The sequence below is a fragment of the Sciurus carolinensis genome, chromosome 5, assembly GCF_902686445.1.
Source record: "Sciurus carolinensis chromosome 5, mSciCar1.2, whole genome shotgun sequence".
In the NCBI taxonomy this organism is placed as follows: Eukaryota; Metazoa; Chordata; class Mammalia; order Rodentia; family Sciuridae; genus Sciurus; species Sciurus carolinensis.
In genome coordinates, this window is record NC_062217.1 from 153,265,525 (window position 1) to 153,280,944 (window position 15,420).

General features: G+C 39.1%; 1 protein-coding gene across 1 annotated transcript in view; it reads left to right on the forward strand.

The window, feature by feature from the left end:
- Sorcs3 (sortilin related VPS10 domain containing receptor 3) overlaps positions 1–15,420 on the forward strand; it is a 584,659-nt gene that overhangs the window by 497,406 nt on the left and 71,833 nt on the right. Inside the window, exons 13-14 of the mRNA XM_047552984.1 lie at positions 588–679; positions 9,838–9,945. Of these exons, the coding sequence (XP_047408940.1) occupies positions 588–679; positions 9,838–9,945 (200 nt within the window). The remainder of the gene's footprint in view (positions 1–587; positions 680–9,837; positions 9,946–15,420) is intronic.

Here is a 15,420-nt window from a genome sequence, read left to right on the forward strand (position 1 = left end):
GAAGTACTGGATTCTAATGGATATGTAGAGTAGAGGGGATTCACAGACCCCAAGGTTAGGTCTTCATCCAGCCTGTGGGTGAGTCTAGGAGGCAGGGGCTAAGTCTAAGTACTTAGCTATCATAGTGTCTACGGAAATGGACTTTTAAGTTTCTAGGTAAATTATGAACAGTGTATAACACAGACCATTTATAGCAAACTTTTGTAGCAAACATCTGAATGGATGAGGAAGAAGAGAGGGCTGAGTAGTAACTTGCTAAGATAAAAAGATGAGGGAGTTCCTTTGAAGTCCTACTTTTCTCTGGGTTATCTACTTGAGCATGCCTCTTACTGTCTCACCTCCCTGTGACCCCCTGGTTCATGCCACCTACTGAAAGTGCTATTCGAGTGGCCCAGGGGTGAAATTTTTGTTCTCTGTGAGCCTAATTCCTCATCTATCAAATGGGAATATCACTTGCCACGCTATGGGACAGGGTAGTTGGAAGGCTCAAAATTGAGATGGACCAATGTATTTGAAAGACTGTAAACTGTTAAGCACAATGCAAATGTAAGGTGTTGCTATGATTGTTGTTGTTGTTGTTGTTCCAGATCTTTGATGAAGAGTACAATGTCTGGTTCCTAGACTGGGGTGGCGCCCTCGTGGCCATGAAACACACTCCTCTGCCAGTCAGGCATTTGTGGTAAGGACAGCTCCCTACCCTACTGATGAGCAGATATTTAGTAAGAGGTTGGAACAATCATTCTGCATGGATTTGTACCCATTTATCCATTTCTTCATCCATGTATTCATCAGTCCATCTGTTGACTCTGCATCATCTAGCTCATAGGTACCAATAATGGGCCAAATAGTTCAGATGAGGAAGTATGATGAATGGGATGGGTGGCAGGAATGGTGGTTTTATAAGGTGGAAGACAGCAGGAAGGACCTGCAAGTTCAACCTGCAAAGTTTAGGAATTCAAAATAAGAGATGGAAATTACTACAAAGGGATGATTAGGTCCATGCAACAATCCTGAGCTCAGTTTTAAGTAAGTTGATTTGAGATTTCTATGAATATTACATTAGAGGTAACCATTAGTTGTCAGATGTATTCATCTGAAGATCAGGGAAGAGAGTCGGGGATGACACCCTAGATTTGTAGCCATTAAGAAGTAGGAAGTAGTTAAAGCCATGGCTGTGGACTCAATGCTTCAAGAGAGTGGGTAGCATGAGGAGAAATAAAAGATCCCTGTAGAACCCTGGCAAAAACCAATATTCAGAATGGAAGAGGAAACTATGGGACAGAGGAAAAGAAAATAGTCAAAAAGATGGAAACCCAGGTGACATGTTTTCATGGATCTTGAAGGAAGGGGTGATCATTAGCATCTGGATCTACTCAGATCAAGGCAGTTATAGAGTGAAAACCTGTCTAGGATATGTGATATTAGAAGCCAGGAACCTTTGTCAGAGTACATTTAAAATAAATGTGGGAGTGGAAGTTAGACTGCAGTAGATTTATAAATGAATAAATGACTCAATTAACGATAGACATTAAAATGAAGAAGAGAGTATATTCTTTCCAGCAAAGTAAATTACAGAATGGAGTTGAGTAAGAATATATTATGATGGTGTTTGTAAGGATGATAAAGATTTGTTGATGTTGTTTTGTTGATGTTTTTGGAAGGAGTTGAATGAGTTTCTTGTGTGCTTAAACCCTGAAGGGAAAGAATTTCAGGCTTCAGATTCACCCAAGTGAATAGGTTCAAGAGTGAAATTTCAAGGTGGAGGGTATGCTTTCCAGAGTACATTTGGTGGGATTCACCACGGGCAGGAAAATGAATCCTGACTTAAATAGAAGACACTTGATGTGGGGAGACACATGCTTTCATAGTGAGGGTCTTACTAGGAGGCATCAGATTGTCATCAGGAAAAAGCTTAGGATTCCCTGTGCTAAGTCCAAACTTCTGCCATCTTGGCAGAGAGTTTTTCTCAGTTTGGTTATTTTGGATTAAATCACATGAAGTGGTCATTTTCAAGTTAAAAAAAATGGTCAAATGTCAGCTTTGTAGAGCTCAATCTAGTAAAAAGTGTGATAGTTATACTTACCATTACATCATTTTGTAGATAGATTATGAAAATAAATTTTGCAAAGGCACCTGGAGCCATTTGAAAGACAGTTGCTTTAGCAGTTCAAAAATGGACTTATTATTATTATCATTATTCTTTTACTTATATTTTGTAATTTTAGGTTGTATCAGAAGACTGGGATTACTTAATATTAATGATAGTCAGCATTTATTGAGAGATTATTTCATTGTAGGCTCTGATATAAACCACTTTTGTGAATTAACTAGCATAATTCTTAAACCAACCCTGTGTATGTGGCTACGTTTCTTATCACCCATTTTATAACAATATTGAAATGCAACCATAGTAAATACTTTGCTCCAGGCTACACAGCTCATACCTGGCAATGCTAAGCCGGGTCCCTGTTGTGGGTGCTCCTCTTTTTACTTGCTAATGTTCTAGGTACCATAGGGAACACACACAGGTTCCTGTCATGGTCCCTGTCCTCTGGGAGATCAGAGTCAATATAAAGAGTTTAGACAGTGCATTTATCACCAGAAATCAAAGCAAAGCCCACTACAGGATGTTGGCTCTGTGTATCATTGGAAAGGGGGTCCTCCTACAGCAGGTTGCAGGAGTTCTGATCTTTTGAAGAAAGGGTGATGTTGAATGTCACAGGAAGACAAGCCAAGGAAAAAGAAATCTGACCAAAACCTGAAATTCAGGAAATGTAGGCAATGTTCAAAAGACTATATTTGATTGGTGCCAAGAATATATGTACATGAAGGTGGGTAGAACCAAGAAGTTGTTGAATGGCAGAGTTAGAGGTTAAGGTTGAGCTGGTTATCAAGATTCAATTCCTCTGTGGAGGACTGAGAAGACTTTTGTTGTCAGAGAAGAGAACATGAGTCTTGAAACAAGTTTGTTTTATAAGAAAAGCAACATTTCTTAGCCCCTGTCATTATGGTCTAGGGACCTACATCTAAATCTCAATAAAAGAATGGATGAATACCCTGCAGACAGACATAGCTGAACCAGTCTTTTCCCTTCCTCTGGGAGAAGAGAGTAGCAATCCCACCTTGCTCTTGGCCATCACCCTCCTGCTTCTTCTCCTTTGTTATGGTAGGGATCTAGTACTTACTGACTGACTGCTATTAGAGCTTTCTGCAGAGAACTTTCCTTATATCGAGGAAAGGAAGAGTTTGTTGTGTTTCCTTTTGCCAGTAGAAAGGAGAGTATGTTTGGTGCAGAAGGAGTGCATGGAGCAGGGGGACCAGAGAGGATTTGGGCTCTGACACATCTTAGCATCCTCACATCTGACCATTCAGTCTGATCTGCAGTGGTTTCTCTCCAGAGTCTTCTCTGCTCACTTTCAAAAAGAGCACTTGTCTGGAAAGCCTGGAGGGAGACTATCCAAGCAGGCAAAATTATTCAATAGTCACACAAGGATCTCTAGGTAGGATCAAATCATGCCTCTGAAGTCATCAACACAAAATTTGAGTTTTCCCTTGTTCCATATAATATTTCTTTTCATAGTGAAAAATACGATTACCAATAATGCATTACACATTTCAAAATAGTTTGAAGAGAGGAATTTTAATGTACTCACCATAAAGAAATGATGAAAGTTTAAAGTGATGTATATGCTAATTACCCTGAGTTGATCACCATCCAATGTGTACGTGAAACAAAACATTACATTGTGCCTCATAAATTGCACAAATTTTGTGTGTCAATCAAATAGAAATGTGATTTCTGTTTACCCACTTGAATATTGTTGCTAGTCTCAGAAACAATCCCTGTGAATGGTTAAATGGCAGAAATTGAGTATGTTTGCTTAGCAGCACCACCAAGGAGAAACTCATTCTTAGTACTTCTCTGTCAAAGGCTAAGTGAGCACTTTGTAAGGGCTTGACCATGACATTATCATCAATGTCTCCATATGCAATGGCTGACTGTTTTTGTCTAATGCTTATATGCAAGCTTCTTGAAGCCAGTTTCTTCATAGCAAGTAACTTCTAATTAATTCACAACCTTCAAGGTAAACAAATAGGTCATTTTAAGAGGAAAAAAGGTTAAGTAATCAGTTTCCTGTTATTTTTTGTTGTAGATCTCAGATGACATTATTTTGTATACAGGTGTGTGTGTGTGTGTTTGTGTGTGTGTGTGTGTGTGTGTGTGTGTATTCAGAAAATAAAAAAAGACACCAGCTTATCCACTCTCACACAAGGGTATAGTGGCTTTCAGATTTAAATAATAGGTACATTGCTTTTCAGAGAAATAGGAGTCATAATTGAAAAGCTGGGGAAACTTTAGCTAGGCTAACAAGGCGTGCCATTTCCTACAAATTGAAATGATAGTAGCTAGATAGGCATGAAGACAAAACAGCATACAAATGAACCCATCCATTTGTGACCGTGTACATTTGGATGCATAGAGATTAATACCTAAGTGTTATTGCAGGTAAGCCTCCCTCCAATGTTACCTTTGTGACTTGGAAGCTTTAGAGGGAAAAGAACAATAGAGCCCCATGGAATATAGTACTCTAATGTAAATTCACAGTCACAGAGTGCCTCATCTGCAGGTAGAATGGGGTGTAACTGCTTAGCCCTGACAAGCTGTCAGAATCTCCTTTCAATGGGATGTTCTTGGAAACAGAAAGGAAAACATCACCTGGTCTTTTGTGTTCCTTTGTTCAACTTGAAATAGTGTGGACGCTAGCATTAGTTTTGGTCAGAGAAACATTCCCATGAAAACAATAGTTCCAACCAAAGCAAACTTCCCAAAAGGAAAGGTGCTACTCTGAAGAACTTGCAGGATTTAGCCACCACCTCCTGGTTTGGATTAAAATGAAGAGGGAGGAAAGCAAGGAGAAGGAGAAGGAGGCAGGGGGAAGTGATGGAGACTGCATTAGAGCAAATTATATTCCATGCTTTTGTGATTTTGTCAAAATATATCCTAATATTATACATAACTAAAAAGAATCAATAAAAAAGAGAAAAATGGGAACTAAATGGGGGCTCCATCTCACCAGGGGAAGGTATATTGATTCTCAGTGAATATTATGACTCTTTATTTTTGTGCCAGACACTTTTGGGTAGGGCTCTGTTTGTTCTTAGAATATTCTATTCATTTTATTTCTCTCATCTCAATATCATGAAGTCATAGAAAAGTGGAATAAGAAGGGTCCTAGAGCTCATGTAATCTGGTGTCATGCTTGGTATAGCAGGTACTTTTGTGATACCTCCAAGGGTCTCCCTGCTTTACCACAGTGAAAACTGGCTTGCAAATACCCACAACAGAGTTCTCATATTGTATAATGGCTTTGTTGTTGTAAAAATTGCTGTTCATGCTGAGTAATAATGAATCTACTTATAATTTCTGCCTATTGACTCCTGTGTGCAGAATGTCTACCAGAATTGCATTTGAGTTTTAGAATCGTGTAACTAGAAAGAACCTCAAGACATTTCTTTATCTAGCCTTCCTAAGTTCTGGGAAATGATCAGATATGCAATTCAAAATGGGTTTTTATCTATTTGATCACTTTTTCTGCACATATTTATTTAGCCTAGACTATTTTTCCAGTATTAGCCTAGGAGCTTGGGTATATTGAGCAGGACAATGAACTTGGGAGCTTACATTCTTATGCACAAGTATTTGACTATTCTCTTTAGAAGAATCACAACAAATGCAAATCTTTTCTCCTTTATTCTGCCTGCATTTAAAAAAAAATTGAGATTTCCATGTGTCTAACTACATTCCCTCCAATTTCATTCCTGAGTTTTACCTCATCTTGGTAGTAAACAAAGTGATTGTTCTTGTTGTTATTGTTTTAGTATTTGGAAACCTCACTAAAAGCAAAGTTAAAAGTAATTAATTCAGTTCTCAGTTTTTCCCTAAGTAAGCTGATTAAAACTTACATAACCGGTTTCTACAATTTGTTTTTTACCTTAAATCACAGTGATTGTCAGGGTTTGTTTGTTTGTTTTTTCTCATAGTGATTGAAATTGAACATAGTATTTAGGATCTGGTTAAAAGGTAATTCTTTTATTATGCACTTAACCTATATGTAACCATCTACCAGACTCAGAGTGGTTTAACACTCACAATAATGTCATTATCAGAGAACATTTAGCTTGTGATTGACTAGAACACCAGTTCCTTTTTGACTTGAACTTATCATTTAATCAGTTAATCTTCTCCTTTCCTCATCTGTAGAGCTTTATTTCACTATTAAGCACTCTGTTTTAAGTTGACCCTAGCTTGTTAAGTGACTTCCAAATCTACATCCACAATTATGACCAGAAATCCAGATCCATCAAACACCTTCTTGACATGTCACATATGGAAACCCTAAAAGAATCTAAATTTTGACATGGAACAGAACATAAACACATAGATAAACAAAAAGTATTCCTCTTCTGCACTTTCCATTTCCCTCTATCAATTGCTTAACACTCTAATCAATATTTCCTATGATATTTTCCTATTGCTTATGCAACTAAGATACATTCCATCATGGAATTGTATTGACTCTAAAAATATCCTAAATGTTTCATCTCTTTTTCTCTGCCCTACTGCTATCTTTATCCAAGCCCCATCTTTTACTTGGTCTTTTGTATTTGCCAAAGTTTACACCCACCCCCAAATCATCTCTTTGGGTCTGATTCTTATTCCTTTTGTATTTATATCAATTCATTTGCTTACTATTGTCTCCTCAATCTAGAATGTAAATTTCATTGCAGCTAGGGACTCTCCTTTCTTATTTCTTCTACCCCTAGAACTGATGCCACTCTCAGTTCAGGCACATAGTAGGCATAAAAATATTTGAAAATAAAAGTTTATTTTATTTGTATTCTATAGTCCGGTATACACTATTTGGAGGTCAACCAGAATTTTATTCCTGTCTCCTGGAGTATTGGCAATCATAGTGACTTCAATTTCACCTATAGACCTAGTAAGAAATTCCTGATTTCTTTAGCTTGATCATTAATGAGCTATTGACCTGAGGAGGAGAATGTCGATCCCTTGGGAATACCGTTCAATATGGTTACCTCAGAACATTTTTAAAGTCCTAGTAATAAAACCAAAACACCGAAGGACGAATGATCTCGCTGATAAGCGGATGATGATACATAATGGGGGGTGGGAGGGAGGCAAGAATGGAAGAAGGAGGGACTTTATAAAGGGAAAAGAGGGGTGGGAGGGGTGGGGGGAAGAAAATTAACAGTATGAATCAAACACCATTACCCTAGGTAAATGTATGATTACACAAATGGTACGCCTCTACTTCATGTACAACCAGAGAAACAAGTTGTACCCCATTTGTTTACAATTAAAAAAAAAAAAAAGCATAGCACTCACAAATGGCAGACCAACCAGACCCAAATTTCCGATAACCAAGAGATTAAGGTTTCTAGTGTGTTTTGGGAAATTTCTTTAGGGATCTGTGTTAGTAACTGCCTCAGCTTGAGATAGTCAAGTGTTAGAAGTTGATCCTCTCTGAGAGTCACCCTTGTGGCACCATCCTGGGCTTTTGAGTGGGTCATTGACGGGATTCATACCTCACACTGACTCCGGAGACCTGTCCACCTGCTTGGGCTTATTGTCATTCTTGAACTTCAGTGACATAAGCTATCTTTCCTATCTTGACTTTGGCATGTCTCATCTTCTCTCTAGGCACCTGCTGATCTCATCCTCTGGACCAGGATTCTGTTCCTTCCATATGGACTCCTTTCCCACAGCAGGCTCTTGTTCTATAATTTCTCTCCCTTAGAGCTTCTAGCTTGAATCTAGATGGCTCTGATGGGCCCTCATTATCTACTCTGTGGTGTCTTCTCTTCATTGCATAAAGATTTCTGTCATATGCTCTCTAATAATGAGAGTGGGATAAAGAATTCTCCTTCCCTGGGATACTGCAGCTTGTTCTGCTAATGCTCATAAATGACCTTTATTAGTAAGATTATGAGAGTAGACAAGAAGATAGGCCTTGCAACTTCTGCAACAAAACCCCTAAACTCGTACTTCCATTTCTCCTGAATGTAGCAGATAGATTTACCTAGTTGGTTGTCATGGTATACTCTGAAACACTATTTCTATTCTAGGGACCAATGGGGTACATAGGAAGATGGGCAAAATACCATTTCTAACCATGCTTTTGTTTCCACTATTAAGATGAGAAACCCATTTCTCTGAAAAGCAACTCAGATCTTCCCAACTTTCTCTATACCACCTTAAATAATGACTTAGCCTTCAGTTTATTTTTAAAAAGACTGAAATGACCAAACCCTTAAAATTCAAGACAGATGCTGACAATTTAGGAACTCATAAAGTCTTTTATGAGAGTCTGCTTTTCATTTATGGTCATGGATCTAGGTATAGCATAAATGTAAAAATTGTTCTCTGAGAGATTTGTTACCTAGCTGTGTAAAGAGATTGGCTTTTTAAAATCTATACATTTGGAAAGAGAAGACAGAATCAAACAGAGAGTTGAGAATGGACTGAGTGGTTGGCTCCTGTAGTTTCAGGATGCTAGCACAAATCATAACTTGAAAAAGTCATTGAATGGATTATAAGAGGGCCATTCATCATTCTTTACTTTTTTCATTCATTTATTCATCTACCACTTATAAGGAAACAACTATGACCAGGTATTCTACTAAATATTAAGAATATAAAAATAAATGATATGGTCCTTGACCTCAAACATCTTCCATGTTAGCTGGAGTCATATTTTCAAAAATTATATGTATATATGTATATATATATATATATGAAAGAAAGAAAGCTTATAATAAAGATACATATGTGGTGTTACAGAGCCATTCAATGAATAAAACATACATGCTCCCTGAACCCCACGGTCTCTAATCCTGAATTGAGAGGTTCGAGATCAGGTAGGAAGTTGCTGCTGTGACAGGAGAAGGCCTCTTTGTGATAGGACTATCGAGGAGGGATTCCAAACCCTGAATTGTGGAGTTGGAGGAGAATTAAGAATCAGACAGGACAAGAAGGATCACAGAAGTTGAAGAAAGCAAAACTTCACTGGCAAAGAAGTACCTGGAAAAGCTTCTCAGAGGAGACAGTCTTTGGGCTGTCCCCTGGTTAAATCAAGGGGCAGAGAGGTACTCAGTCTCCTGCACTGAGTTGCTCCTGTCTCCTGCACTGGCTCATTCTTTAAAGAGAGACAGTTGTGCATCTACTAGGGGTCAGACCTTCCTGCAACTGGGTGCATGATGGAGCAGCCTTGCTCAGAATATCTCAGATACCCAATAGCTGTCCCTATACAAGTCCCCTAAAGTGCTACTGGGGAGGGGAAATCATCCCAACATCCATTCTGAACAAGTCGGAAATTGCTTTTTTAAAGTTTGATCTGAAAGGCATACACGCCCCTTCCCATAGGGTGCAACCCCGCACTACTCGATTTATCTGTGTCAGAAACTCTGAGGGTGAATTGATTGTGCTGCGAATTGAACCTCAGGTTTCATTCTGAGCTCTTGAAACGTGACGTTCCTCCACTAAGTCCTCCTGCTTGGTTTTTTTTTTTTTTTTTTTTTCAATTCTAATGTGTTGAAATATTTCTGCAGCTCTGGTGCTGTCTCTCCCTGGGCTGGGAAATGCAGTTTTGATCAAATCTCATAATAATATGGGAAGATGTTGAAGATTAATTCCTATTGATAATCCAACTGCCAGAAAGTGAGATAGAGAAGAAAATTTAATAACTTGAAAAATGGTTGCCAAAGAGTGTGGCTTTATTTCCAGCTGACTCTTCCCTGCATTTGTTTCCACCCCAGGGTGAGTTTTGATGAGGGCCACTCCTGGGACAAGTATGGCTTCACTTTGCTTCCTCTCTTCGTGGATGGGGCTCTGGTGGAGGCAGGAGTAGAGACCCACATCATGACGTGAGTACCTCTTTGACTGATAGAAAGGAGGCCTAAGACCTTGGTTCTACTTCCACTGGTGCCTCTGAGTTTTCCTGGGAACCCTACACCAATGTGTGTCATCCCTGGGTCAAAGTTTCCTCATCTATAAAATGGAAATATTTATGTTTGCACCACCCCAACTCAAAAAGTGACCAACAGGTTTCAACAGTAAAGGTTTCTGATGGAATTTAAAATATCAGAACACATACTCATTTATTCCCAATCCAGGAACACAGAAAGTTAAATCATTGGATATGCCTCTCTCTTTCCAAAGCAGTCTAGAAAGAGGCAGGGTGCAGGAATGGAGGGAATAGAGCAGCCAACATACTGAAATCAGGGACTGCTTCAAGAGAAACTTCTAGAGTCTGTATCTCTCACATGAACACACACACACACACATACACACACACACACACACTCCTTGTTGCTGCATGTCTTATTAATTTGCTGAAATAAGTTTTGCACACTCTTTACAATGAGAGTAGATGATTGGGATATCAATCTTAAAACTGTAAGAATCCCTGGAATACTTTCTGAATACTAAAGAAAATAACAATAATTTTCTTCTGTTTTCTAAAAGTATATCAAATGTTAATCCTTCAAAAGTTGATCACCAGTGTTTATGTATGTTGGGGTGGGTGATTTTGGTAATTCTTCTCCAGCCAGTACTGCCCACATCTGCCCATGTCCCAGTTGACTGTAATACCTTACACATTAGAATGGAGCCTGTTGAGCAGAATTAGGGAGCATTTACTCCCTTGTGGGGTTAGAATGTGTTTTAGCTAGTTTTTCATTACTATTAAAAAATGCCTAAGACAATTAACTTAAAAAGAGAAAAAGTTTGTTTTGGTTCATGGTTTCAGAAGTTTCAGTCCATGCTCAGTTGGCCCTATCACTTTTGGGTCTGTGACAAAGCAGTACATCATGGCAGCCAGGAAACAGAGGGGAAGAGGGAAGATTGGAGTCCCACAATTTCCTCTGAGAGTACATCCACAGAAACCTAACTTCCTCCCACCAGACTCCACTTCTTTAAGGTTCTACCAACTCCTTTGAACCTCTGTGGAACACTCTGGATTCAATCTCTAGCAGCACAGAAGGGATAAAGCACGTGTCTGTGCTGGGGGAAGTGTGGTCTTCTTGTTCTAAGGTACACTGCTCATCCAGCTTTTGTACCTGTGGACTTCTCTATAGTTGGAGTGAGTCTTTTTCCAATACTTGACAGACTTCAAGGAGGGACTAGCAATGGGAACAAATAGCTAGTTGCTGTGCTCTGCCTTTTTCAGGGTGATCCGTTGTAGAAAATCCTCTGTCACTGCAGCTAAGCAATCTGATCAAATCTTATAGTCTGGGCCCAGACTATATAACTTTGTCATGCTCCATCCTTCTTTATCCTTCCTCACTTCCAGAAAGTAAACTGTCCACTCCTCTGCACTTTCTGAGTGACAGAAAGAACCCAGACATGATGAAAAATGGAGATGGTGCAGGAATTGAGGGAAGCAAAACAAAAGAGACACATTAAAGCCTGCAGGATCTCAGTATTGGGACTCCTGAGCTGGGTTAGGATTCTGGGTAGCCCTGTGGCTACAGAATGCCTGTCTAGTAGCTCATTCTGCTGGACCTCCACTTCTTCATTTGTAAAGCCAAATCTTCTTCTACTTCTTACTAAAATGTTGATGTTCTAAAACTCTCTCCCTTATTTGGAATTCAGCAGAAATACTACAAAGAAATCTGGTGTCAATAGGATTTGTATAGGACCTTAAGAAAGAGTCCACAGATTCCCAGTACCTTGCTATTGAAAAATATTCATAATAGAAAATTTGGGAGAGTCCAAAGAACAACTTTAAAGTTTCTTGGGACAGGCACCACAAGGAGTGATTCTAAATTCTCATAGTTCCTTTTGAGTTTTCCACTTGCTGGTGAAATCTTTCTCCAACTCCAAGGGCAATGAACAATGTCTTTAAAAGACTTAACACTCACATATCAGCATCTACTCTGCATTAGGCACTGGGCTGGACCCTGGTACTGTAGTCAGAAATTGAAAGACAAGATGTCAAACCCTGTGAAGAGATGCTACGGTCTACCCCAGCACTATGCCACATTGGTACCTGATGTCTTTAAGATGTGAACTGGTGGTGTATAGTAGGAGTTTTCTACCCATATCTCCTGTCAAATGTGAATGAGAATAAACCCTAGAATGTGTTGCTCATGAAGTAAGGCTGTGAGGTAAGTTTTGTCCAGTAATTTCTTTTACTATTTTAAACCCCCAAACAGAATTACCTCACAATCTCAAATTCCAATTAAAGTTCTCTTGATAACAAAATAGGCTCTGTTGTTAAGCTATCAAATTGTTTTCCTAATTTGGGGTTAACAACATGGTATGAAAGTTTTGCTGCACAAATTGTAAACAGTATTTAAGACAGAGAATGTTATGAATACCTAGGGTCTAAAGCTTCACCAATTGTTTGCTGTATGCCAACTGTAAGTAGCATTGGTTAAAGTCCTAGATGTTCAAAGATGGCATCATATAAATTTTATTTCTGAAATACAAATAACTTGGTAAATTTGTAGATACACACGTGTGTGTGCACACACGCACGCACAGACAGTGTATGGATATATAGACACATATTCACTTACCTGTGCATACACACATGCACATACACGCACAAACAGTAGACAATAGAGTTAGAAGCCTCTAGATTCTAGGCTCCTTGCAATATCTTTGTATAGTTACATTGTAACCAAAGGGATTTTGGTGGTGTCTTCCGTATGCCAGATACTGCTCCAGATGGACAAATCAGAAGGGAACCCTGCACTTGGGAATCTGTATGCTACTACATTAAATAAATATAGTAAGTAAATGATTTTGCTCTGGGACCTAGAATACTCTGCCAATAGACTCAAATTTTTCCTTATGATTTCCAGGAAATGAATAGAGCACTAGGAATCATACTATTTTTTCCCTTTAAGTTCTATGGCCATGAGCTGACTTTTTCAAATTATCTCCCATCCTTCACTTATTTACTAGATATAAGAGGAAAAACCTTCTACCTTTCTAGGATTTTCTCTGATATAGCCACTAAAGAGTTTTAAGTATTGAGTTCTAAACTCTAGAAGGTGGAGATACATAGATGCAAGAAGGTCTTGTAAATTTAAGAGGTACATATATTCAAGCCAGATGTGGGTTCTTGTACCATCCAAACCTGACATGGCCCTAGAATCTAGGGCAATGGTCCCAAGATCAGTCATGCCCAGGTTCCAAAGAGACTTCCGAGGCTTCCTTCTTCCCCTCATCTCACAGCAGGATTTACTCTGCCTTTGCTTGTGTGAGGCTAACTCATTTTATGCTTCTGCTGGGCATTACTCTGAACAATACTACATGCATGCTAATCTCAGCATGACCTGGTATTCCCTAGCAAGTTTTAGGCCACAGTTTAAAATCTGTTTTCATCTAATCTTAAATGGTAATATTTTTTTTCTTAGCTTCATATGGAGTTTAGCTGGCCACATGGGTATGAGGGAGATTGACCTCAGGGTCAAACCATTTATTGAAGAGATGAGATAGTGCTTCAGTTTCCCTTTACTCCCCACTAGGACTCACAAGAGCTTGGCAGAACTTCTGTACCTCCTCTCTCTGGCTTATTGAGATACTCTAAAGAATAGAGCATAATTGTTTTACATAAGGGATCAGAGGTGGGAGAAAAAGATATTTGCCTTTTTATGAAATTAAGATGAATCTTGCAAGTATTCATCAAAACAAATATAAACAATTTAAGTTACTCATGTTTAATTTTTATGAAATCAGAGTTTCTCTTGTATGGAAACAAGAGCTTTGCGAGGACTCCAGACAACTAGAAGGATGAGTCCTGGAAAGGTTGCCAAGAGATCATTTCTGTCTCCATTCTAGACTTGAAAGGACTTTAAGCCTAAGTAACCTACTAGGGTTGATCAGTGTTTTTCGTCTGCAAAATGTCAATGGCAAGACTTGAAGCCGGAATTCAAGAAAGCGTACGTATTTCTTAGGAACTGTGAGAACAAGGAGTCCATTGGGGACATGAAGACTTAGCCTTGCTGTCGAACTCATTAATAAAGAGGGACATTTGAACTCAGTGAACTCACTGTTACTCTTAATTCTCTCTGGGACTTAGCTGTGGTCAGAGGAAAGTGAGGCCACAGTGAAGTCCTATAATCTTGTCTTGTCACCTTGGTTTGAGAAATTAAAGAATTATTAGTTCATTTATTAAAAAAAATATGTCAAGGGCTGGGGATATGGCTCAGTTGGTAGAGTGCTTGCCTCGCATGCACAAGGCCCTGAGTTCAATCCCCAGCACCACCAAAAAACAAAAAAACAAAAAACTATATATATATATATATATATGTCAGGGGCTTCTTAAATGCATCAGACCCTGCTAGATCTTGGCAGATATTGAAGAGGTGAATATAAGTCTTTCCCCTTAAGGAGCTCTCAGACCTAAGTGGATGTGTGCTATGCAGGGAAACAGTACCCACCAAGGAGCCCTCCTTCATAGTCAGGAGATGACAGAAGGAGGTGAGACTTCATACATGCAGCAAGTGACAACTGAGTTTGGAAATCACAGAATCACAACAGTCCCATCCCAGAATTGTAGTTCACCATCTGAGAAAATACGATAATGACATGAAAGAAATTGGGAAGAATTAAATGGTAATAACCCTCCCCCAAAAGGTGGCTGGCACATAGTAGGCCAGCAGGAGAGAGGGAAGGAAGGATTTCAAGGCAAAGGAAAGAACACAAAGGCAAGAACCAGGAAAGAGCATGACTTGGTGTTGAGGGGTGAGACTATAAGGGGCTGCAGGTCATGTTTAGGAATTTGGCTTGTATCCAGAGGAATGTTTTGTTTTTTTTTGTTTGTTTGTTTGTTTTGTTACTAGAAGTTGAACCCAGGGGCGCTTAAACCACTGAACCACATCCCCAGCTCTTTTTACTTTTTATTCTGAGACAAGGTCTTGTGTTAAGTTGCTGAGGCTGGTCTCAAACTTGCGATCCTCATGCCTTTAATACCCCTCTTTACTCACTCTTATGACAGATGGACAGAGCATATCTGTGCACGTGTCTAGTCATTCACATGTAGGTTTAAGTTCCCCAGAGGGAAGATATTTTTGTTTCTTCTCTAGTGAGTGCTACATATCTACCAACATTGTGTTAACACAGAATTTGACAGCATTTTTGTACTGGATGAAGGAATAATTAAATGAGTGAATATGTAATGATCTTGTGCATTCTAAGAATAATACCTGTTTCGTGATGACCATTTCTGCTCTGGCTCATGGCTCCAGCATTTTAGAAAACTGATTCTAGACCACAGAGATTCTGGAGTGCTTTATCAGAATCCAATAGTCACAAGTTATGGGGAGAGGAGAATGGATGGGAATCAGAGGAAAGGTGTCTCTGTACAGAGGTGTGTACATAGAGGT